This window comes from Gnatocerus cornutus, chromosome 7 (genome assembly GCF_029298725.1).
Source record: "Gnatocerus cornutus isolate USDA-ARS CGAHR chromosome 7, icGnaCorn1.1, whole genome shotgun sequence".
Taxonomy (NCBI): domain Eukaryota; kingdom Metazoa; phylum Arthropoda; class Insecta; order Coleoptera; family Tenebrionidae; genus Gnatocerus; species Gnatocerus cornutus.
Genome location: NC_142239.1, coordinates 15713893 through 15740182, shown reverse-complemented (window position 1 = coordinate 15740182; position 26290 = coordinate 15713893). Strand labels below are relative to the sequence as shown.

General features: G+C 35.3%; 1 protein-coding gene across 5 annotated transcripts; it reads right to left on the bottom strand.

The window, feature by feature from the left end:
* Positions 1 to 20372, bottom strand: LOC148171552 (potassium voltage-gated channel protein Shaw-like). Of its 5 annotated transcripts, XR_015770524.1 has the most exons (11): positions 20345 to 20372; positions 9631 to 9694; positions 9363 to 9576; positions 8619 to 8736; positions 5139 to 5333; positions 4585 to 4784; positions 2213 to 2762; positions 1952 to 2153; positions 1809 to 1883; positions 1050 to 1095; positions 811 to 896 (listed from the first exon to the last, which is right to left on the bottom strand). XR_015770524.1 is itself a non-coding variant. In XM_088042535.1 (10 exons), the coding sequence occupies exons 3-9, from the start codon at positions 9569 to 9571 to the stop codon at positions 826 to 828; spliced, it is 1545 nt and encodes a 514-aa protein (XP_087898661.1). In that variant the 5' UTR covers positions 9572 to 9576; positions 9631 to 9694; positions 20345 to 20372; the 3' UTR covers positions 366 to 455; positions 814 to 825. The 5 variants fall into 5 exon arrangements, 4 of the variants coding, with proteins under 4 accessions (XP_087898660.1, XP_087898661.1, XP_087898663.1 ...); XM_088042535.1 differs by lacking the exons at positions 1050 to 1095; positions 1809 to 1883 and adding an exon at positions 366 to 455 and having other exon boundaries at positions 814 to 896; XM_088042537.1 differs by lacking the exon at positions 1809 to 1883.
* Between the last annotated feature and the right edge of the window lie 5918 nt (positions 20373 to 26290).

The window sequence follows — 26290 nt, the reverse complement described above, 5'->3', positions numbered from 1 at the left end:
CGTCACGATAGCAAAGTCGTCAACCAAAAATTGCAACGTGAGATATGCTATTGTTACTAAGATGAGCAAGTGGAGACAGTGGCGTAGATCTGTAGATATGTCTGACTAAAATCACTGAAAATAGCGCCATACAGGACAATTCATTTCGTCAACTCCCCTGTATGGTTCAGTGACGTCACTACCAGCGGCGTTGCAATTTCTCGGAAGTCCCACTCTGACGGGATACTTAATACTAAATTACGCGATATGCTACTATAAAACTCGAGCACTTCATTCCTAATGTTTTTGGCAGCATTATTTCGGTGATTTTAGGGTGGTGTAAGTTTGACCTGACCCTTGGGCAAGATTGACTTGCGATGGGGAAAAATCCAGTTTTGGTTTGCAGATCATTACAGCCGGGTTCGATTCCAAGCCGTTGGGGTTCAACGATGACGTCACCACGCTCAATACGGTACCTACGAAAAGTAGGCTTAAAAAATGGGTTTTGAAAAGCGGCGCGAAAGCGAATATGGAAAAATGGTGCGAAATTTTGAAATAGATGCATGAAAAACACACAACGTCTAGAATGAATGAGTACCTAAATCCACTGACTACGTTCCCAAAAGAGCAAAAATAGAGCAGCGGCGTTCCAACTTCATCATCATTACACCATGCAGAATCTCGTTTACAATGCTAAAGTATAACACACACGATACATATTGTACCAAGGTAATTATAGGGTAATTAAGGTTATGGTAAAGAACACGTAACGTCAAAATAACATGCCAAACTAATATTAGTCATTCCACAACGAAAACATCATTTTAATAATACCCCATCGTGTTTTTATTCCCTATTCATTTCTGTGTTTGTTTTCGTACCGTTCAAACGCAAATTCGAATGACGACGTTCATCATCTGAAAAAATACTCCACTAATCAAAAGTATCACAAATCAACATCAACGCGATACGTTTTGGTAGTGATTGAACGTTGCTTTAACACCAAAGAAAAAATTATTTTTTTCACAGCATGCAAAGGTGTCAAAACACCTTTAATTGAACCAACGTACCTTAATCTACGTGACTAAGTGTCAGGTTAGTTAAAGGAGTCCATACCTGAAAAATTTTTGATGTATTTACATAAAGGGGCAACACAATTTCGATAAAGTTGTCACGTCTTTTAAAAATGGTGGAGGCGCGGGGTCAAACCTAAACTGACTTTTAATCATTTCCGACTTTGTTATTTTAGAAACGAAATAATTATTGTCTTTGTTTCGTTGCAATAACACTCCAACAAAAACTTCCATTAAAAGTAGAGGAACTTAAAGCTCGTTAAATGTAGAGCTTCCGACGTCATTTTCACCGAGTAAACATTGTGTATAATATGTCAGAAATATCTTCATCCAGTGGAAATATCCAGCAAATTGCCAAGTAAAGAATGAGAAGTCGTTCAGAATTACGACTTGAAACGATAATACAGGAACAATAAAAATTGTATAGTCGTCGAGATAAGCGCGCATTACAGTCAATAAGTTGTAAAAGACTTTTTCATTTTTCATAAGCAACGCCGGTTTTACTTAAATTTCCCGAGATTTCTCAAGTGTATCTGTGTCATCATGCAGATGATAAAAGATTAAGAAAAATGCCGTAAAGTCGACGCACTTTCATGCCCTCTATCCTTGACGTGACAACTGAATCCTTTTAGACATTTCATTTCGCACTCCGAAGAGAATTATTAAAAATGCCGTTCGTTCACTACAAAAACGCAAGAGAGCGCTGGTGAAACAGTGTCAAGACAGTATAGTGCGATCACATGACGTAACTCGAACCTCTTCAAAGCATCTGGTCGAAATGGCGACTGTCGTTTCTGTCGGTGATCACATGGTCGTAGCCTCGGTCATTATCTAATGGGAGAAATGACAGGATTTATGAATGATCGGATGGATGGTTGTTACGAAATCTGGGCGCTTACCCATTTTAGGACCAGGACCGCCCATCATATCTTTGGGATGGTTGGATTTGACGGCGTTCATTCGGCGATTTTGGGCGGCGGCTTGGCCGCCCGGAGGGACACCGCTAGGGGGACCAGGAGGGGCCTGGCCTGGTAGACGCGGGCCTCTGGTGGGCTCCACAGGGAGGACTCTTCGGCGTTTTTTCGGAAGCTTCGCGCGTGCCTGTGAAAAAACGCCACATTTGATTTGTCGATATCGCCAAGTGGATCAAACCAAATTACCTGCGTGTGGCTGTAATACATGGCGAAATTGGAAACGATCACAGGCACAGGCAAGGCTATAGTCAGCACACCAGCGAGAGCACACAACGCGCCCACGAACATCCCAATATAAGTCTTTGGCACCATGTCGCCGTACCCCACTGTGGTCATCGTGACCAGAGCCCACCACAGCCCCAATGGGATACTTTTAAAGTCATTGTCGGGATTGGTCTGTATCCTTTCCGCGTAATACACCAAACTGGCGAAAATCACAATACCTAACACAAGAAAAAACACCAATAAAGTTAGTTCTTTTGCCGAGGCGCGGAACGTCTGTATTAAAATTTTAAGGCCCGACGAGTGACGGGTCAACTTGAAGAGTCTCATTATACGGATTATTGAGAAGAATTCCATTATGTCGGCGTTTTCCAGGTGGGCGGCGTACCGACGGAGGATCAAGTCGATGTAAAAACTTGCGGTGGCGATGTAGTCGATTATGTTCACCGACGAATTGATGAATTCACATTTGTTGGGGGAGGCGATGAAACGAACGAGGATTTCGAAAGTAAACCTACAAAACATACAAAAATTTAAGGCCCAAAACATGTTTGACAATTTAAATTGACGCAATTCTACGAGATTTTTGAATTTTTTCTCATTTTTGATTGAGATTTCCAGGATTTACAAAAATTATTATAAGATTATTTGGGATTTTTTAAGGTTTTACAGGTTTCGACAACTTTTTTTTAACTTTCTATAATTATTATAAAATTTTTTTGATTCCTACGATTCTGTATCATCCGGATTTTTTTTAAATCAAATTATAGTTTGTGCGCCTCCGTCATTTTTTATGGCATTTGTGATACTCATTTGCAACAAGAAAATTATCTCTTGAAAGACTAGGAAGTCAAACGGGACATTTAGAATTGGAATAGTTGGTATCACTGCATAAAAGTTAATTGTGAGAATTCAACTCATCATAGGTTCGACCTATCAGAGACTTTAATTTTTTCAAATCAACCAATAACAACAAACTTTTTCTGGAAATTTCACGAGTGCAATTTTCAGTGACAATTCCACGCAAAAATACCACGCGAGCTGTCAGTTGCTTGTCAGTTCGTTGAATTCTCATGACGAATATAACTCGGGAGCTCGAAATTGTGGGAAATTTTTCCTCCAGTACTCGTAGTTTGTTTCTCCGGATAATTGCACTAAATTGCAATAAATGACTGACTGACGTTAAAAATTTATATCAAAAATCAAAAGAGATAACCATTAATTATATTACTGTCGACGCAATATATTTTTTTTGTGTTCAACAGGCCTAGAAAATGCGCTTTAAAATGCTTCAAATAAAACGTTTTTTAACCTAATGAAACAATAGTACTTTGGATCACAAGACTGCAAAATTGAATATTTGAGAGTGGAATTGCAAAGACGCGACGAAGCCGAGCAACATAAAAACTTGAAATTACAATAGATATTTACATAACAAGTACGGAAAGTGACCAATTTCGCACGAGTGTTAATGTAAATGCACGAGGCGCCAGCCGACCAACTATATAACTTTGTGGAATACGTCACTTTTATATGAGATCGTAGAAATATGACATTTAGAATAGATAATAATAAGAAATGAACTATTGTCAAGACTTATGGTTTCTTCCTGATGATGGAAGGTCGTAGGAAAAATAGTGTACATAACTCGTCGGAAAGTGTTTTTCGGCTGGCGCCTCTTGCATCTACATTTACACTTGTGCGAAATTGGTCACTTTCCGTACTTGTTATGTAAATATCTATTTCGAACGTGGGATTCACAAACACATTATTTAGGCCAACAATTTAAAAAAAATAAAAACCTGTTTTGTCTGATCTTGTGACATTCAAGCTTCAAGGTTGCACGCTTAGTAACAATGTTGGAAATAAAACATTTAAATATGAATTGTTTTTCGATTGCAATGTTTTTCGCATTTTGTTATTTTATTTCAGAATGTCAAAAATGAACTGAAAATGAAAGAATAATCTGCACTTTGCAATGCCAATTAAATTTTCATGGAAATTACCATTTTTACAGTAAGAGTGGCAGCTCTGACAAGTTTTAAAATTGTTTAAAAATTGTGGCAAATTTACTGTTTTTGAATTTTAAAAGTTGCACCGTGCAGCAGATGACATAAAGTGTGATACCAACCAGTAAACAAAAAAAAATAACTAGTTTCCGGCTAATTTACAGGCGGCGGCCTAAAAATATCTAACTATTTTGAAAAAACTTCCTGGGACACAAATTCTTGACCTCCGATTGTGTAATAATCGATTTGGGGTGCGCAAGGTGAAATATTGGAAATCCGCCCTTCTAGTGCAAAATATAAATAATTTTTATGGTAATAAAAACGTACCAAGCGTTGCAGATGCACTCGATGTAGAAAAAAGCGACATGAGCATCGGTGTCTGTTTTATCGATGACATAATCTGTCCCATTGGTCGCAGTCCGGACGGGAACAGTTTTTATAACTGGCACTTTCATGTCGGGGTGAGTTTTCAGACAGAAGGACAGAATCGACACACATATGAAAAATACTGATAACACTCCTATAACCTGAAAAAAAAGTACAACTAATGTTGGCACGTTTACGTCCTTAAAAACCTTAATCTAATTACCAGCAATCGATCAATCATTTCTGACGCTTCTAATTGCCCATCAGAGCTGAGATATCATCTCTGAAAGGCCACAATTTAAAGCATCCACAGAGGGCGCTAAACTTACTTATGTAGCGAGTTGAATTAATTACCGACTGATCGATAGCGTGCACTAATCAACTTTTCGGTTCTTAACAATCAGTGTTGAATTGGATAGGTCGCGTGTTAAAGCTGTGTCTTGGCATGTTCTCTTTGGCACGAACACGAATTTCTGACGTAATGCTGCATAAATCATTAAGTTGCCGGTTTTTACCTTTGCCGCCGTGGAGGAGTATGGTTCGTCAAATAGCGACCATATTTTTGGCTTCATCATTTGCCACCAGCTCAGAGTTCCTTTGAAGTAGTCCTCTTCGAAACCAAATTTCCGAGCGATTTCTTCATCGCTTGGCTTCTCGGTGTCGAGGTCGAGTCGGTCCAGAACTGCTAGAGTTTCTTGAGTGTCTCTGTGCTATAAAGAAATTTATTCTTAACAAAAAACTCAACTTCACGGAAGAAAAACTTGTCACAAAGAAGTTATAAATTGCCGTGCAAATGGTGGATGCGCCGGGACAATAATTACAGAACACGCCTCAAATTATGAGTTTAATTTCTTTATTAGCAATTCTAATTCCACACCTCCCCCATTCTTTCATTACTCCGCCACTCTGTCACCGCAAAATCCTCCGCTATTACAAAAAACAAAGAAACGCCTGTCAGACTTTCTCCTCCATTATTTTGAGTAATAGATCGGCAAACACTATCAGACTTGCTTTAAATCATCAGTCCAATACAAACACTATCTCCCTTTTGTTGATTTCAGCAGTCATGTTTACCGATACAGCGCCTATAAATCTGAGAACGATCGGCCAAAAATAGAAGTGGCGATTAAAGGAGAGGTCAATCTTGAAGAGTTGTTTTTATGGAAGTGACAGATTGAAGTTGTCACTTTCTTACGATCGAACGAACGAAGAAAATTCAATGCGTCATACTGACCAATTATAACAAACATAATTGATAGTTGGACAATTTTCATTGCAGGTGGGATTGTAATTGGATTGGTTGTGACAGGATGAAACCAAAACAGTAGGGATACTCCCAATGAAAGGCTTTGTTAATAATTGATTCTTGTAAACTTGTTCGGAATTGTTACCACTTTTCAAACGCGAAGCAGAGGGAAAAAAGTACAAGGGTGACAGACAATGAGACAATAATAAAAACAAAACTTTCAACAATGTGTGGGGTTGAAAACGGTTGAAAAATAGTGATGTTTAATTTTTTATAGAAAGAAAACTGATGGAGTCTTTCTTTCCGCCGGAGATCTCCTAACAGTGGATGTAAAATTTAAAGTTAATATTCCGCGGTTTATGAGTATTTTTATTTTTATTACGTTGTCAGGCGCGAAATTTAAATAAAAGTTTAGTGATCTGACCTGATTTCAGGTGGACCATTTTTGAAATTTGCTGTGGATGCAAGTTAATGTCGTATAACACTAGCCTATAAAGTGTACAGGACAAGTGGAGCTCTTAATTTTCCTCTTCTACGTTGATATTTACAATGTTGAAGAAAGTCTAAGCTTTGAAATGCTTAAAGAAATTTGTTTGGCAACCAAAAGAGTCAAAATTACACACAAATTGTCGTTAATCTGTTAGAAGACTTTCAAATAATGGGGAAACGCATGCGAATAAGAATTTATTTGCTGGGTTCCCACTTGGACTAGAAGCAGGAAGCCACTAAGATGAAGAGGCACTTCTCCTGATTTGTTGTGGGCCGAATATAACTACTAAAAGTGACACGAGAAACCGATTAAAATGTGTCTAAAAAACAAGACACTCGATCAATATAATACATATATTGCTTAAGATTTATTCGATTTTGACACATAATAAATATCTACAAAATTAGGTCTTTGGGGGTTCTAAATAATTTTTAGTTTTGTCTAGTTCTCAGGTTCTGAGTTACTAAATTTTTTTCTCAAATTTTTTAAATTATTATTATCATATCAGTAATTTTATCTAATTTTAACGAAATTTTGGTACCTTTATTTTATGCGTTTTCCCTTAGCTACATCCAATAAATTGAGTCTTATTCGATGACCAAATTAGCTTAGAAATGTATCCAATAATCCTTACGATCGAGTAACTTGTTTGTCTGCGTTTTTTGTTAGAAAAACTACAATGATAAAGATAACGCGGGCCAATGAATAGATTCTTTTTTTAGGTTTTGATCCCACTTTAATCCCACGCTTTATTCTATTTTAAAAACAGAGCGAACACACCGTACAAACTCAAATTTTTCGAAAAACTAATAAAAATATGGCACCATAAAATTTGTAAAGTTTACGATTTTTATCTTTGTTATATTTACGAAGTTTCAAAAATATACAGGGTGCGTTTTGAGTAATTGCAAGTAAAGTAGGCCACCGTAAAATAATAAATTTCCAGTTATTTAAAACTCTAATCACACTTTTTTTTAATTTAACATAGTATACAAGTGTCCCAGAACGCTCGCACTTCCTTTTTATGAGAAATTCTCTATTAAAATAGAGTTGATTGTCGTATCGCTTATGTTATTCTTATAAGCATTTAAAGTTGAAATTTGCGAAAAAATATTCGCTTGAACCGTGACAACAGAATGCTATCATCTATCAATTTATGGGCTGTGATTGAATGGAGGAGTTTTATTAGCGGGTAAACACACTCCCCTCGTAGTAGACAAATTCGCTAGAGGGTGCGTAAAGCATTTCTCCTCCAATTAAAAAAAAGTGCTTATAACTCAAAAACTAGAAGGGTCTGCATTTCCCGTTAAAAAGAAATTCGAGGGTTTTGGGACACCTGTATAAATTGTCACAGAGAAGCCAGAATGCAAAAAAATTGTACCGACTAAACCAGAAGTTTTGCCACAATGTCTTTTTTTGGAGGCGAAAGTTCACTTATTGACACTAAATTAACAATTAAAATTTGTTTCACTTGTAGAAAATTTTAAAGTTGTCATTTGGTTGTCATTTTGTAATATGTAGTGTCAAGTAATATCGATAGGGTATTTTGAGGTTTTATATCCCTGGAAGATAATTTCTATAATTATCTGGAAAAAATGAAATGGGACATTTCAACACTCCGTATATTCGAAACTAAAGTATTCTTCTCTATACAATATTCAAATTCATTCGATTATTTCGAATACCCGTTAATAGCTTTCCAATACAGTATTGAAAAATGTCACAACTTTGTAAGTTTTTAATTAGAACTAAAATGAGGTGTCAATTAAATAAAAAAATTTAATGGTTTTCCTCATTTCTTGCTTTCACTGATGAAATGAAATATTAAATTAAAATTTAATATTTCGCGGTTTATGATTATGAGTAATTTTCATTTTATTACATTGTGACGTTAAAAATTTGAATAAAATCCAGTGTCATTTCATATTTTCTCCAATATTAATCATTATTATATTAATTATATTAATAAATTAATATTTGGTGCATATTCAGTTTTTGTTCGAAACAACTCAACTGTATTAATTTTCCACCCAATTTATTGAACTAGAAAATTCTTTCATTATTTCGCGTTCAACAATTATTCTCGTACACAAAGTGTTCGCTGTTAATCTAAACTTCAACTATACTCCCATGATCTTTTAGCAGTATGCCCCAGGTTAAATCTAACTTTAGCATTATCCTCCCGTTATCCTGAGCCCGACAATTTCCATGTTAATTAAATTCTACACAGTGTGAAATTAATAACATCCTGTTATTTACCTGGGTGTATGTCATCCAACAACAGGGTTCGACTTGATTGGCGTCTAAACCCCAGAATTCCAGTTCTTCCTCAAAAAGGGGGCCACAAACATCAGAAGGATAATGCAGCTTTCCAGTCCTACAAAGGACAAAGAAAAAAATAAATATCACCACCGCTGTTTTACATAAAAATTAATTCCGGGGTTCTTTTTCTTTGTTTTTATGCCATTATCTACATAGTTCCGCTCGTTGAGCTGTGGGATTTTCTTGTCGTTTGGAAGCTAGGACATTTTTTCCATCTGTCGTCGCTTGTATTCTATTTTTATTTAACACATGTTTTTGCTAGGAGTTCACAAGGGAATTGATAACTTTCTGAACCGGAAAATGTACACAAGAAAAAGTTTTTTAGTAATAGTAAACATTTCAAGCTTTCTGTTGAGTTGTCAGGAGTGATACGTTGCCTCAGGAAAATTTTAAGATTTGATGGATTGAGGAAAGTGAGAAGGCGAATTGAATTGTTGATCAGACAAGTTTTCTCACGCCGTCTACACAGCCGAGTTTATTCGACATTAAAAGCTTAAATGGGTTTCCTGATATCTTCCAGCTGAATTTACTTCAGATATTTAAGTATTAAGCACACCATTTCCACAACGTAAAGAATTTATTACATCGAAAGAGAGTTCATTAGCGTAAATTTATAGCGAGGAAATAAAACCCTTTCGCGATGCGATTAATTACTTTATTTTTTACGAACCTCCAACTCACCTGTAATAATTGAGAACCTGCGCGAAAACTCCAGGATGCCTATCAAAAAAATATTCGTTGAGTATCGGATCGTAGTTGGCCAAAGCTTCAGTCAAACGTGATAATCTAGTAGCCGGGATTTTCTTTAGAGTGGCCTTGTAAGTCTCGTGACGTATCCCGCCTACATTCAAGACCACCCTGTTTTCAGCATCCATGTTGATGAGATTCATGGCGGCTGAAAAAAATATTTTTCTTGTGAAATTTACACCTTCAAAGTTTACGAACTTACCGGGTTATTTGTTATGGACGATGTTTCGAAGGATCCATCTTGTCAAGCTGATGTAGTGGCGGGCCTGTAACAAACAAGGGATGATTTAGGGAGTTTTTTTTGTGTTGTGTTGGCAACGATGTATTGGTCGCTTGATCGCTTCAGGAGAAAAATTGGACGTGGGTTTGGTGGCCTGTCCAGCGCATTCGTTTCTATCGGTGTAGTTTTATAAGAGTTTTATAAAGTTTGGAGCGATTTTTATTTAATAGTTTTGGAAAAAGTGGAAAATTTGAAAAGCTGTCGATTACACTTCTTCGACGACTTTGTTGTATATTTTAGTTCTGCCAACATTTTTCAAATGTTTTTGGTTTTTAGAAAATTTTCTATATGGCTAAAATTAAACCCGTAACAAAAATTAAAGTTTTTTTTTCAGAAATTTGGCACATTCACAATTTTTCAATAATAAAAATAATATCGTGTTTTTCCTAAATCTGTAGATATTTCAAAAAATGCAATTTCTCTGACCAAATGAAAAGAAAACTGGTCAAAATTCAGGCTTTAAAGGGAAATTACGAATCATTTTTTTAATAAAAATTTGACACATTCACCATTTTCTCAACTAAAAAAAAATCTATTTTTCGTAATTGTGTAGATAATTCGAAAATTCCTCGTATTTCTATGTAGTTAGACCAAATCTAAAGAAAACTGGTCACACTTTATAAAATTGAGGCATTAAAAAAAACTACAAATTATTTTTTAATAAAAAATTTGGCGCATTCACCATTTTATCAACAATTAAAAAAAATTGGTATTTTTTTAATTCTGTAGATATTTAAAAAATTCTTTTTCTATTTTGCGTTCATAATGAAGATATTTCGATACGCGTTTGAGCGTATTTCGGTATCGTAATGAACCAATCCCGTGCCAATATTTCCAGGAACTTATATTTTTCTTAGGTTTGCAGCAGACAAACCGTCAACCTGCCGTCAGCGTTGACAATTTAGATTTTGGTTTTGATTAACCTTGATAAATCGATCAATACACTATTATTTCTTGTTGTACTTGGCTTAATAATTCATCGGAGTAAAACTGGGCTCCGGTAATCTCAAAACGTCACACCTGTCAAACTGACTGAAATTGGATTTGGCTACTTCGAATTTTTTCCCGAACATTTTGCAAATGCCAAAAAATAGCGTATGATACTGTTCATAATGCATTTTGCCGCACTTACTACTTTATGACACTCCTCGCTGCGCTCGTCGTGTCCTAAAAACCTGCGTGCGGCAAAATGTTCATTATGAAACGCGTTTCATAATATACTATTGTTTTTCTCTGTAGTTAGATCAAATCTAAAGAAAATTCATTGAACTTTATAAAATCGAGACTTTAAAAAAAACTTCAAATTATTTTTTAATGAGAAATTTGGCACATTCACCATTTTTCAACAACAAAATAATATCGTGTTTTTCTTAATTCTGTTAATATTTCAGAAAATCCATTTTCTCTGACCAAATGAAAAGAAAACTGGTCTAAATTCAGGCTTTAAAGGGAAATTACAAATTAGTTTTTTAATTAAAATTTGACACCTTCACCATTTTCTCAACAATTAAAAAAATTTTTTTTTAAATCTGTAGATATTTGGAAAATTCTTTGTTTTTCTCGGTAGTTAGACCAACTTTAAAGAAAACTGGCCATACTTTATAATTACAAATTATTTTTTAAAGAAAAATTTGGCGCATTTACCATTTTCTCAACAATTAAAAAAAATCGTATTTTTCTTAATTCTGTAGATATTTGGAAAATTCTTTGTTTTCTCTGTAGTTAGACCAAATTAAAGAAAACTGGTTGCACTTTATAAAATTGAGGCTTTAAAGATAAACTACAAATTATGTTTAATGAAAAGTTTGGCGCATTCACCATTTCTCAACAAATAAAAAATTTGTTTTTTTCCTAATTTTGTAAATATTTGGAAAATTCTTTGTTTTTCTTTGTAGTTAGACCAAATCTAAAGAAAACTGGTCACACTTTATAAAATTAGCTTTAAAGGAAAATTATAAATTATTCTTTTACGAAAAAGTTGGCGTATTCACTAGAGCTTAAAGAAGATCGAAAGAGAAATTTCATGCCGACATTAGAATTTATGATATTCGTTCCGAATAAATTCAAAATATTTTGTTTTACAGTAAACATAATAATAATAAATCACTCGTGATCCGATTTAGTTTTATTAACATTATAAGTACGTAATGCCAGGTAATTCGTTCATTATGGAAGCACATTATTGTGAATAAATAAGCCTTCGATCTACTCACTTTCCACTAGAATAGCGTTTAAACTAGGGAAACCTAAAAAGTAATCCTCCCTTAAAAATAAGTTTTTCTGGATGTAGGCTTTCCGGCAACTCAGCGTTTTAAATTAGATTTCATTATTCTATCAAGCCGTCAACCGCCCCGAACCAAGTAAAAACTTCTTTTTATTCCCAAAAAACCTCTAAACTAAAAAATCCCCATTTTACAGATTGTACATCGTCCGTCCATAAAAAACACGTTTAAGAATCTCGTTTCGTTGAAAAATTCAATACCCCCAGCTACGATGAATGGCTCAATTCTATGGAAATAAGTTTTATAAATTTATCTTATTGTCGAAACGGGATTTCTTAAAACAAGTATCTCCTTAAAAGATTTACACCGATCAAACGAATTTAAAATTTAAAGCGTCGTTCTCATTTATTATGATCTACGTTTTAAAAACAGAGATAAAATCCAAGAAAACACTAAATCTCTTCATTCCATTCAGGATAATTAAATTTTCGTGTCGAGAAGACTCTATCTGAGATTTAAAACGTCGCCATTCTATGGAACGCCACAACTAATTAAGTTATTTACAAGGGTTTGCAACGTGTCAACAATGATGACGTTCAATTTATTTTCACGAAACGTTTTCATTAAAATTCATTCATTTATTTTCTAAATTAATTACTTTGCAGCTTTTTCGGTGCTGAAACTGAAACGCGTGAGTAGTAATCATCGTGAAAAATTACCACTTTTCATAACAAGATGGGGATAAATGGTCTGAGCTGACCTTTGAGATATCTGCACAAAACACCAAACATCATGTCGAGAATGGTGGATGCGCCGGGAAGAAAACTTATAAAAACGAAAGCTTATAGCGCCATCTAGCTCGCCAATTACATTTTGCATTGCAAATTCTAGCGCTAATGCGGTGGCTTGATAAACTAACATAGATCAAAGCTTTAATAACGTCAAGTCGGCGTGCTAATTGGAAGGGGATTTCCCGGTGTTTTCGCGTGACTTTTGGCCATTACGTTATCGCTGCAAAAATTGTGTGCAACGAAGCAAACGCCCTCTACTAGTTATTCACACTCGTAAAAACTACAATTGGATTTGTTCAACCGTGAAAACTCTTCATCCGTTTCGGCACAGGTGCAAAATCCTCTCGAATCAATCTCTAATGCAATTACCGGTGACTTTGTTGAATCATGCATCTTTGTGATTTTTTACTGTCAGCTTTCGGTTAATTTGGTTGGGGTAAACAGAAAGAAAAAAACTTGAAAAGGGCTTTGTTGAATTAAAGCTCCAAGTTGCGATGAACATCAATATTAATGACGGAGTTATTGTGATTGTTGAGGAATGTTAATATTTAACCTGGTCGGTGTTTACCGAAGGACAATGGCTGGGGCGACATGAGGGACAGTTGACATAAGTGGATCGTGAAACAAGTGGCTGATTAGGAAGGAAGAAAAGGAATGGAAAATACAGTTCAATGACATTGTAGATTGAAAAAATTGAATTCAATGTAAGACCGGATTCCGGAAATAATGAGCACCAAAAATTCCGAAAAAAACAACGAAACCGATTTACAAAATTGTTTTGGAAAAAATATTCAAACCATCGTTTGTCTTTTTATCGACAACAATATTTCTCCAATTTATCGGAGAAATTTTATTGCTGGCAATAGTACGAAATTTTTACGTTTCAAGTTCTTTTTATTTCTGCAGCTCTCTTGAATATTTGGAGTTGTTTATTTTTGCCACGTCCAAGTTTTTAATATCTCCCATAATAGTTTTTAAAATAATAAATAAAAATATCTAAACAACAAGCGGAAATAAAAAGATTGCAGTGCGGATATGTGAAAGAGGAAAAATAAAACGAGCATTGTACAGTAAATCCTGAAGCACCTGTACACTCTACACCACTATATCTCAGTTTATTTCATATATTTTGCATATTTTACCATTTTATATTTATAAAAGTCAGCGCCGGGTAGTTTTTGCGTGAAGCAAAAGAATAAAATTGCACGCACTGGCTGGAAAATTGATTATTGCATCAAACTGAAAAAACTCCTGCGGGACACCAGTCAACAGTAAGCAATTACAATGATAAATTGAAAGCGAGCGATTCTCTTTATTCTACGTACGACCCAAAAAAAAAGAACAGATTGGTAATAATTATTCCCGGCGCATCCACCATTTTCAGCAATTATGTAGAAACCTTTGTTGTAAAAAACGTAGCGATGTAGTATCACAATCTCAGACAATGCAAGCAAATTCTCTTCAAAACCCCATTTTAAATGTAACTTTGCAATTCCGAGATTGTTGCCCATATATGAATCCTAAATTCGCTCTTTCGTCCGTAAAAAGCTCCTTTTTATTCCAGTAGCGAGGATGCACACCCCTTTTCAAATCAATTATGTATTCCAATCAACAAGTATGTTCAGTTCACAAACACACACAAGTTTTGGCACATTTCCAGGGACAACGAGTTGGAGAGGGTAATAATTGATTAACGAATCGGTATTTAGATTAAGCGCGAATAATGTTACTTGAAACTAGACTTTTGGAGAAAATTTTGTCTTGCGTCTCAACAATTACAAACAGCGCCGTTTGATGGGAATATAAATGAAGAAATTAATTGAATTCAAGAAGGGAAACATCTTCGTCGAAACCGGAGGAATATTAATGACAATTTGGAAGCGTACAACGTATTGTTGAGTTTTTTCCGTTGTGGTACTGTGGGGTTGAATATAAGTTGCGTAAGCAAATTTTCTAACTTTCCAAGATAAACTCGTTAAGACCAAAATTAACTTTTTGCATGAGATAAGGTTAAAGTTAAATAAACCTTTTGTTTGGGTGCGTGTCACTAAAATCGATACACTAACTCTTAAACCTTTTTGGAACGTGTTCCCACATAAAAAACCCCATTTGCAGAGCAAGCAATTTTAATAAAATCTGAGATTAAAATCCAACTTTTCGATTAACATATGATGAATTCTTTATGTCCATTAATAATTCCATCTGAAATTCTTGTAGCTACAGGTTTTACGGGTGACCTTTCTGTAAAAGTCACGACACTTCGAATCGAGCTTAAATTAGTGTGTTAATTGTTATTTATCCCAGGGTGGAACTGGCAGTGGCTAAACAAAGAAGCAAGTTTAATTAATGATAGAGTGGCGTTCATTAACTTGCAACTATTTGGGTGAAGACAGTTGGAATTTTAAATGGGTAGGATGGGCTAGAAACCGAGGAATTAGAACAATTTGGTTTGGAGAAAAAAAACATTGCAACACTATGAATATGTAAGAGAAATGACAAGTTTAACAGTCTCTGAACTTTCAACCTCGGCCTTAATCGCGTGTGATTTTTAACCAAACTTACACAATTTTAAATCCGCTTTAATTATAGTTCGTTCAAAGTTTGTAAGTGATGGATAAGTTCCCAGATTTATTAGTAAGCACTTTAAGCTTGATGTAATTACCGTTTAAAAAGTGCACTTTTACTGCTTGCACCACGCTTTTAATTTTATGGAGAGCTCCAAGCAAGCACTTATTCAACTTTTCTTTATTTTGAAGATAGTGCTTAATTAAAAAGTTTTATCTTTGTTCTGCTGTACATATATTATCTCCTCGGTATCGATTTTCATCCCCACACATCGCCTATTTACGATTCGCCTCGACAAACACACTTTACAATGCCTCTATCCGAATCGTAAAGTTAACTTTACACTCCTCGTTCCTGCGAGTTTCATTTACAATTTAAAAGTTGGATGAAACAAAGAAACTTTGTCACTTGCACATTAGAATTGCACTTTGTCCATTGTTTGAACGTTAAATGTAATCTGATAAAGAGACGACAAAGGGTAAATATTACAGATGAAATTATAGCCCCAAAAGGGCAGGAATAATTCTCTAGCTTCGTGAGTCATTTATAACGTAATTCGGAGTGTACCAATGTTTTAGGGTCAAAAGAGCTTAATTGTGGCGATATTTGAACAAAAACACCACGTTGAGACCGAAATCGATAAAGGGAGTGTCTGACTTTACACGAGCATTTCGTAATTTTATTTAAGACGTGCTAGTCTATGGAGGTGGCTTTTTTCAAGTAGTGTGATGGGGTAATTAGCCGAGTTATTAAAGCTTTCCCTCCGGCGGAGCTTGATAATTACTTACAAATATTAATTAAAATTTCAGGTGCAGCGCATCCGAAAGATACTGTCAAGTCCGATTCACAGGTACCACAAAACGGTAAAATCTCAAAGTTAAGGTGACAGAATTCACCGATGAACCGCAGAAAAATGTAATTAGCAATTATTGCCAATTAGCGTTTTCCCGGGGATTTCGTGCTCTTCCACTAATCCGTTGTCTGTCTAATTATTTTTTGGGTTAGGTGCGTCGTATATTTTTATTTAAAAGCCAAGTCATATTATGGCCATTTTAAGTTACGGTCGAAACAAACGTAATAAATATAGTGGAAATGAAAAATTTACTTGTCACGGCGTTGCTCTTTGATGTGTGGTGTGGAATTATCAAAAATGTGGGGATTAAAGCGCGGTTTCGCAATTAAACGGACATTTTCTGGGTGGGAAGTTTTATTAGGGAATTTTGGCGAGGTTATCTTTCGGATTTTAATTATATTTAAAAGCAGGTTTTGCGAGTTTGGTAGTTAATCGTGCCGCTGTTTGGTTTATACGTTAAATTCAGGACTACTTCAGCAAACAAACGATGAACTTTCTTTTTGTTTCTAAGTTCTTCAACCATGTTGTTGATGTTTTTTCCACTACAAATATTATTTTTCTAGTGTTTTGAATTCGGTGTTTGTCCTCTTCCCCGTTTCTGTTGTCTTACTTTTTCTGCTTTGGAATTTATCACTTCCATGCGTCTTCATTATTTGCAACCCTTTTTTCTCACATTCCCGTCCTTTTCGGCCAGGTTAGTAATGACATTTTTCTATCTCCATTTCTTAATTTTTTCCTTTGTTTATATTTAGAATTTTATCTTAGATTTGTTCTTAAAATTTTCAAATAGATTAGATCTCCCGCGCGTTGCGTTTTACTAAGATAATTTTAAAAGTCTGAGTTAATTAAAGAAGCAAAAAGAATTAAAAATATCTGGTAAAATGTAAGGTGAGAGGCTTAAAAAAATATAATGGAAATAATCCGAGTAAGAACACAAACAAACAAATCTAAAAGAATTAAACAAATTGAAGAAACATGAGTAATTAGAAGCATCTAAGCCTGAAAAATCTAATCCAAGCAATTTAAAGAATGTAATAAAAGTGAAAAACTGGAAGAATTGAATTTTATATTGCATCTAGATCTAAAAAACAGGTTCCTCCAGTGTTGACTTCTTTTGGTGGTGTTTGCCCGATAATAAAGAATCTTTGTGTAAAGATCCGAGGAAACAAAAGATTTAATTTCCAGCAATTACTTCCCTTTCATGCCATGCAAAGTCCAGCCAAATTCCACCGCATTTGCAACACAAAGCGTATTCTGACAACTTCTGACAGGTGCCTTCTCCCAACTTTTCCCTCAAAACTACTGTCCCAACCGCAATAGTCCGATTTCTGTACAAGTTTGTTTTTATGATAAATGTTTCGCTTTAATTTCCCCCGTGATTAATTGTCGTTAATAATTATATCTCGAGAATCCCTAAGAAGCATTTCCATCATCATAATTTATGGTGGTGCAAGGTTTTTTATCTTGAGAGGAAAAAGCTGTTGGCATAATCGATATATACTTTATGTTGGGGAATTTATGTTTGGTTTTTGCTGATTTATAGCATGTATGCAAGAAACGGATGTACAACTTCGATTTTTGTGTGATATTTCTGGCGCACGCGATACCATAATGAAAATTTTAAAGTTTTATTAGCAACCTTTCACGTTACGACACTTTTCATCGAAATTATGGCGTATTTAGTAAGCTATAAATCGCACTGATCACACCAAGAATGGCAGCTTTGGAAAGTTGCAGTGAAAATTTTCAGACTTATTACTCCCCAAAGGCTGGATCGCTGAAAGCTACTAAGCTGTTACATTGCAACTTGCGGACCTTCGGAAGTAATCGAAGGAGAATTATGAGTTTTCGGGTTATGTAAAGAAAGCGAAGAAGGGTGCATTGACCACGAAAACTTCTGCTTCGTAATTGTAGTTTAATTGGTAATTTCTTTTCGAACTACAATTAATTCCTTGCACCGCCGCCCCCATTGTTCCCGCTTCCGTTCAATTTCAGCGCTTGGAAATCGAAATAGCAAAAGTTGTAGCCTTTTGATTGTTTAACAGTCTCTAGGGTGCCATTCGGAAATCCTCGGGAATTTTAATAGGCTGGACGGGAATTACACGGCAATGCAGATGTTCGCGCGATTTATGGATATAGCAGCAAATTATACAAAATGGACGATTAATCGGGCGCCCTCGTTCCATCAATAAGGGTCTTGTCTTTGTGAATAAAGATCGCGATGGCGGTTACTTGCCAAATAAAATTTCACAGGAAACGAGAAAAGGTAGATTGTTTGTTTGATGTTGAAGTTAGGAAGTGCCTAGTTCTGGATTCTCTTTATTGAAAGAGTTTCAAAATAGAACGACGGGGGAGATGTTTTAACGAGTTCTTTCCGAAAATGCGGTTTTATGTTATGTTAGCAACGTGACAACAATCGTACTACTTTTAAACATCACTCAAATCCTGGAAATAATTTTGTGCGCCTCCATCATTCTACATGGTCTTTGTGACACTCAATCATCTTTTGAAAGTTTGGACAGTCAAACGTAACATTTAGAATAGTTAGTTTTATTTCACTAGTTGGCACTACTGCATAAATGTCAATTGCGTAAATGTGTGTGCCGTGTCGATGCCAATAACCTTTGAAAATAATAAAAGTGAACTGAGTTCCAGCGAAAATTTACACAAGCACAAAAATCTAACATTTATATTTAAATTCATCTTCAATTGTTTGATGTGAATGCGGTGCTACCAATCTATTTCCCAACTGATTAAATTTACCTAAATCCCATGTATGACGTTTTAAAATAAATAACTTTAATACGCCTGGAAAAAAAACATTTTCTATTGTAGTGAAACAAATAACTACGTGACAAGAAACAGAGTAGAAATGCTAATTGAAGATGAGTAATTAAAAGATGGCAAATTAAAGTCAACAAACACATATTTCTCCCTCTTTTTTTCGGTCCATTAATCATATTTTCGTTCATTATTTAACAATTTCCCCGATAGACATTTCCGAATGAATATAAATGAACCCTTGAGTGTTTTGAATTTTAGTATTAAAATTGCCAAGTATGAGCAGCAGATGTGGCCACGACACGTTAAAAAATATTCGCCTTCTATATTGACGTTTTTCAGTTTGTTCCTTGGTTTTTTAGTCAAACTTTCACTTGAGAGGGCCAAGTGGGACTCTTAAACGATATCGAGTATAAAATAGCATCCACTATAACCTCGTCAAGTGATCCAATGTGTACGAAATTGTGTATTTAGATAAACGCATTGTATTCAAGACTGAAGTGTTTATCTTGGAGATTGCCTGCTCACCGATTCTGTTTATGTAAGTCGGTAAGATATCCGTTTGGAAATCTATAGATTTCCTTGCGTAAACAGACGAACTGGTCCTGTAGGCACCAGAACAAACCGACATTATTCATCCTTTGTATCAACATTTTGAATAAAATTTCGATCAACCGGAAGTGGACGAGTTTTAGTGTCGCCACCTCATGGTGAATGCGCCGGGTTTGAAGCTATTATAACAACAAAATTATTGCATTTTGGTCAAAAAACATCCTATTTATTTTAATTGAAACCGTAGATGTATACTTTCAAATCTTGCCATTATAACTCAGAAATCCGATCCTTTATGAAGGTCGCTCCATTTTTCTGCTTCCTCTTTTGGATGTTATCATTGTTGTTATGACCGGATCGACTGGACTTTTCCCCTTGAAATCGATATGAAACGATGCGTCGTTTTTTTCGATTGTTTCCCGAGGTTTCCTTGAAGTCCTGTTGGATGAAGGGTTTGAATGGAGACAGTTACGAGTAAGCAGAAACCCGGACATGGCTTTATGCCATGAATACCGATTTAAAGTTGATTAATAGGAAAGAGAGGGTAAAATCACACCCACAGGTCAACTAGAATTCACCTACAAAACTCACTCGACCCGGCGCATCCAACATTTTCTCTTTGCTTAATTTGATCGTCACAGTGAAGCCTGCATAACTTAAGAAATGAAAAGGACGATCGAAGATGTTAAAATCGAAACGCAAACAATTTTTCAGCCTGGGATTCTTTGAAACGTAATCTAATGAAAATTCAATTACATTTTTTACCGGATTTGTTTCAGAGTCCCGGTTTTATTAATTTGGGGAAACCGAAGCTTGCAAATGATTTGAAAGGGGCGCGTTCTTTTTGCGGTTTTTATGTCAAATAAACTCACCCAAAGACGAAAGAGTGCATTGTTGAAGAACGGCGTTTCTTAGCTCTGCAGGTAGTTTCTGGAAAAAAATGACATAATAAGTTTTGTTCAAAGTACGATAAATGGTCTTTTTCTTTTTCATTCCTGACCCCGAACTTTTAGTGCAATCCCAATGTATTCATATTTCAGCACCAATTCCGCCCTCTAAAGCACTTTATGCGAGATTTATCGTCACTGTACTGACGAATCTCGCCGTAAAATAAAAATTTCCTCCGTGTCTAGTACTTACCCTAAACCCTCATATTTTTTTCTAAAAAAATTGATTCTTTATGACACGCGGACGTTGAACTACGTTTAAATAAAACTCAGCACTTTTTAATTAAAATTAAACGCCCACGTTCAGGATATTAAAAGAGATTTATGGTAGTTACACATATAAAATTTCTGAATCTGTGGTGTTTCGTCGGGTTGTCTAAAATAGTAACCAGTTTAGTGGTGGTTTATGAATTTTTAAAGGACAAAGAGGCATTAATCCTCAAGGCAATTTAGTAGAGCCAGGTTTTGCGCTTCGTCTGTTTTATTGATGGTGTTGCAAACAAGGACGAAAGCAATCCTTGTACAGTTTAAGTGTAACATTCGCGGTGCACGCGCAGGATAAATTTTTAAGGCGATTTCGGCACGGCACCTGAAAATGGCAGAATCGAACAACGGGAAATGGCCGTTTAAAAACGCAGATTTAATTCAAATGGCTGTGCGAACTTAAATTGCCAATATCTTCTTTACAGCCTTTTCCGTATAAGATTAGATTCACGATTTTCTATTTGCATATTTTTTAAAATTTAAGAATTCAGTCCAATTTTAAGCAATCTAAAAAATTTTGTGCCCAAAAATTTGTATTTATAGAAATCGAAAAATTGAAAAAACTACTAAAAAGAATGAAAAACTGAAGGAAATTGTTACAGGTGGATCAAGGGTGAAGTACCCCAACTAAATTTAAACTTGCAGCGAACAAATCGTAGTTTAAACTACTCAAAAAGCAATAGCGCCTCAAGTGGGAGATAAATGGCTTTTTAGCCTCCACTGCTTGTAAAATGGGGTGAATATACTTGTCAGCAGAAAATAGGTCAAAGGTGAACTACGCTAAAAATGTGTTTGATGTCATTCTACAAGACGAGCAACCGTAGTAAAAAAACACTCTGTATATTTTATCGCATCTAACTCTTTCAGAAGCGCGTTGTTTACATCTACGTTGCAAATTCTCTCAGTTCTTTCCGTGAAAGTAATTTTAACTTTACAAACATGTGTCACCTTTTTCTTGATTTCTTTTTGAGCTCAATTTAATTAACTTTGAAGAATCTTAATAAAGCTGAAGTCGAAAACAATTTGAGCGAGCGTGCTTGAACTCTAGAGGTACAGAAATCATAATTCAATTACCTTTTGTTGTCAATCACGCGATATATATTCCCATGGGAAGAAAACTCGTGTTGCAATTTGGGTCATTTTTCATCTCCCAGAATAGCAAACTGTTGCTCTATCGCACTTTTAAGCATCCCTAGGCGAATGTACACAACAAAGCATGATGCCCTTTAGGGTAGCCATTGTCGAAACCCGTCAAATCTACATTCTCCTATTCAAAGTGCTTGAAGCATTCAACGTGGACTTTTAACGACATCTATTACGTTTATGGGGTGATATTGTACGAAATCGATGGTTGCGAGGGTTAATCTAACTCTGGAGGTCACAGAAATAGCTAATAATGGAAATATTTTCACCCAATACTTTTATTACAATTCCACAGGACGTTGTTCCGAAGGGAAATCACATTTGAGGGGTGAACTGCGAATGTAAACTAGCAGTCTCCAATCCTGATTTTATTCCCTTGTTGAACCCTGTGTATTTTTAACGGACTGTGAAAGCTATAACCCCGTCAAAGGAATCTAGTTACGCAAAATAAAAAAAATTGGTTTCACCAAACCGCAAACCAAGTGCTTTGAATGCTATAAAGTGATTTCGCGTAGTTTTTATAGTGTTATTTTATTTGTTGGTTCGAACGAATTAAATTCAAACGCACAGTTTGTGCGAGGATTACATTCGACGAAAACAGATAATTAGTTCCTGTTTAATTTGTTTACTTTCGTAACAAAAAACTCCCTGACAGTTTATTTATATGCTGACGTGACGGTTTTAAAAATCGATAATATCAGAGCCGACATGCAGTTCTTACTGGCAAAATTGGTGGATGCGCCGGGTCTAAAATACAAAAAAGGGACCCTCTCATGGTGAAAATTACAAAAGTCGTCACAGCTGCAATAAAAACTGTTATACTTTCGTGAAATATTTCACCACCGCGACATCGCCATTTCCCCGAAAATCGTTTGTATTCCCCAGACAGTGATTGATACGATTCTCAACTATTATCTTTTTGCACCCAGCGTTGTTCAATGCGTCACAGTCATAGTTCTCTTTGCGGTTGCTTGCAGAAGTAGTTTTTACGGTTTTATCTGTCCAACTAATTTTGACTAAAACATGCAAATTTATGGCAACATTTTCTAAATGATTTCGTGCCGCTAAAACTGGCATGCACTGTAACATAAAACTGGCAAGTTTTAAAAAAAATCGATTAGTTTGATGAAATAGTGAGATAGCCTGACCATGAACTAGTTTGATTATTTTATTTAAATATTATTTTATGTAGGAAGTGTTATTGAGATTATTGATTTAGTAATAATGTTTTAAAAGAGAAAGCCTGTGTGAATTACTTAGTGGTAAACCCGAAACATGTCATTTATTTCCATAAAAATAATTGAAATGATCGAAAATCAATCTTCGTTTTAACGCTTCCACCATTTTTCAATTTATATTCTAATCGTTGTTCTCAACTCAAGACAAATCCAGAAGCGAGAGAGCTCTTCATAAAATATGAAGGTCCGAATTGTCCAATTTTAAGATGGTTTTGCGTCGGAAACGAAGCTTGGAAGACCGGAAAGTAAAGGATTAACCGGATTTCGTTACGCTAGCGGCTCCAGAATTGCTAATTGTGTCGTAAGCTCACCCTACTACACATATATCTGTTCATCGAATTGTTAATTTCCTCTCCACGGTAATGAAGATTGCCCCAATAAAAGCTAATAAAACTCTGATCTCTTAAAGTCGAAAACACCTCCAGATTAAAATTTAAAATGAGCTTTTCGAGACCGAATTTAATCTCGTCTACATTTACATGTTGGCGTTTTTGCGTTAATCGCGCGAGTTTATCAAAAGTTTCGGAATTTAATTAACAGACTTCAAAGTGGCGAATTTTTAAAGGCTTTTCCCTGAGGAGGTCCAGGGACAGAGATTTGTATCGAACAAACAGGACAAAAACATACGAGCAACTAGGACCTCTAAGGATTAACATAGCTCACAATCGGATTTTGCTCTGGCAAGGTTCAACAGGTTTACTGAGTTATTGTTAGTTTTATGTTATTTCGATTAAAACTAGACAGGGCTAAATTACCACAATTATTAAACCTAAATTGACCCTTAAATTACAACACAAAGTACAGAGCACAAGCAATTTATCGTACACATATTTGAAATAAGAACTGAAAGTCGTGTCCTCAAAAAAACGTATTTGAGGTACAACAAAATTGCAATAAACCCAGACCACTAAATTCACACATTCTTCAAACTTTTATAGCACAAATAATATCAAAAAAATATTGTTTTAAATAAATTTTAAAAACATTTTAGTTTGTAATATTATTTTTTTAATTGTGCTCAATTAAAGTTTTAGGGCAAAAGAAAATTTTAGAAATATAGGTCCACTCTTTCTTTATAACAAAATGGAGAATTGAATTAAAACTTAAAAAGAATGTATTAATTGGCTCGCATTACCTTTATCGCAGTAATTTTTATAACAAAAAACGCAGTCAAACAAAAAACTCGATTGTAACATTTTATTCATTGGCTAGACGTCTAAAACTGTAAAAATTAAATTCCCGACTAATAAGAATCAATTTATTGAATATTGATAAGAAAAACCGCATAGAACAAAAAAAAACTTTAATAGCTTAGTTACAAAATAAAATCAGTTTTCTGAAAATTTCTCAGAATCGATACTCCTGCAGGAAGTTAGAAAATTCTCTGCAATTATCACAACTTGTTCCCCGCATCCTTTATGGTAATTTCAGCCGTAAATTTGTCTTCATGTAGACACGCCGTTATTTACCTGAGCTTCTAGCCCGAGCAAAATTTTTTGAGAACATGTGAGTAACTGCTCCAATAAATTCAAAAACGCGCTTCATCTGCAAAAAAATAAAACTATTTGTCATTCCTCACCGGAATCCTCTTAATAAAATCCGGCCTACTGCAACTGACAAATTAACGATCCGGGAAGAGCAATTATGAAAAAGGCATTTTCGAATGTAAATATGTATAAAAAATGTTTTGATTTTCCCCGGTTTTAATCAATTTCCTCTTGAAAAAAACTACAATTTGTTGTAATTAAATGTTACGATTGATTTTACGATGCACTGACATATTTGTCACGTTGTTGGAGATGATTTTATCCTAATTAGTTTAGGGTGAAGATTAGCTGTGAAGTTAACGCTTGAAGCTGACAACACTTATTATTTTATTATTGTCAGTAAAAGCAAGTTCTGGATTTTATTGCGGCAACGATTCCAAATGAAGATAAGTTCGGAGCTGACATTTTAGGGTTGTTTCGTTTTAAAGTGTCATCACAAGTTACGTCGTTTGATGCAAATTTGAAATTTCCGAAATTAATCTGGAAACTATATCAAGTTAGTTAACTATTAATGCAAGTACAAGTTATATGTATGAGACGAAACCCTCTCCTAATTTTATTACATCCAGACGGTGGATGTTTATTTTACATTAAAATTTTATTAGATTCCAAATTGTCTCAATTTTAGAGCAGCTGGGAATATCTGCAGAAATTACGTTAGAGATGTCAATACACACGAATTTCGTGTTTTGCTCAATGGTATTAATTTTAAAACATGGTAGTGATTACGTAAGACCCTTCCCTGTGTCGAGTTGATATCATCCCTTATTTTATTTAGGTTTAGTGGTGAATGGTCCCGTTACCACCAGGTACGGTATTTAATTGATCGCTTGTTTGTCTAATACTCTCACTTTTCTTCCCCTTCATATTCCCCAGTCACAAACGTCGCAATTCGCAATTAATGTTAATGAGGCCTTTATGACCGAAGTTCGCGGTTTGAGCTGCAAGTGTTAAATGTGAAAGTAACGGCGTTGTTAAATTATAATAGAGAGAATCAACTTGATGATAACTTTCTATAAAAGAGATCCATTTTCTTGCACAAGGACGGATGAGCCTTCATAAAAATTTTACGGTCTGACGGTTATCTTGTCGGTAATTACGGAGATTTACTCGACTCTAAATTCAAATCTGTTTGTTTATTACGACCGAATTTACATGACGAAGACCTTAACTTCCGTTATAACCGACTTTAATAGGATTAAAAACTTGGAATGTTAAATAGAAGATAAACAATGCAAGTGGTTTCTGGACTCTTGACTTACAAGACGTCAGCCTAACCTGATATATCGTTATCGACAGCTCCTGTGACACTGTCTCTCGCTTTTAAAGACTACCTTCTTACCCAAGGAAATAAGATTAGCGCTAAAGCCGTCACTTATTCCATGAAAGCCACAAGAGGTTCAACAGAATGACGGATGGTTAGCAACGTCTCAAGAATCCCAACAAAAACGAACCCAATCTAATCCATTATAACACATCTTAATAAATTTCAATAATAACTCGACAAAACTTCATTTCGTTAAGAGCCGCACCGAACAGAAACGGTGGTAATTTATTAACCTCAACTTCGAACATGTTGCTATTGTATCAGTATGGTGAGAAACCATTAAAGTAACATATAGTTTAAGTTGAATGCAGTCAATGGCGCTTGAAACGCACTTGCTACCCTGCTTGATTAA

What these genes read in the sequence shown, in the direction of transcription:
- LOC148171552 (XM_088042534.1), bottom strand. Translation starts at nt 9,571, where the DNA reads ATGAATCTCATCAACATGGATGCTGAAAACAGGGTGGTCTTGAATGTA. An exon ending in ACTCCTCCACGGCGGCAAAG is followed by an intron (nt 4,785 to 5,138) that starts GTAAAAACCGGC and finishes CTTTTTTTTCAG; the next exon opens with GTTATAGGAGTGTTATCAGT. An exon ending in GAGTGCATCTGCAACGCTTG is followed by an intron (nt 2,763 to 4,584) that starts GTACGTTTTTAT and finishes TATGTTTTGTAG; the next exon opens with GTTTACTTTCGAAATCCTCG.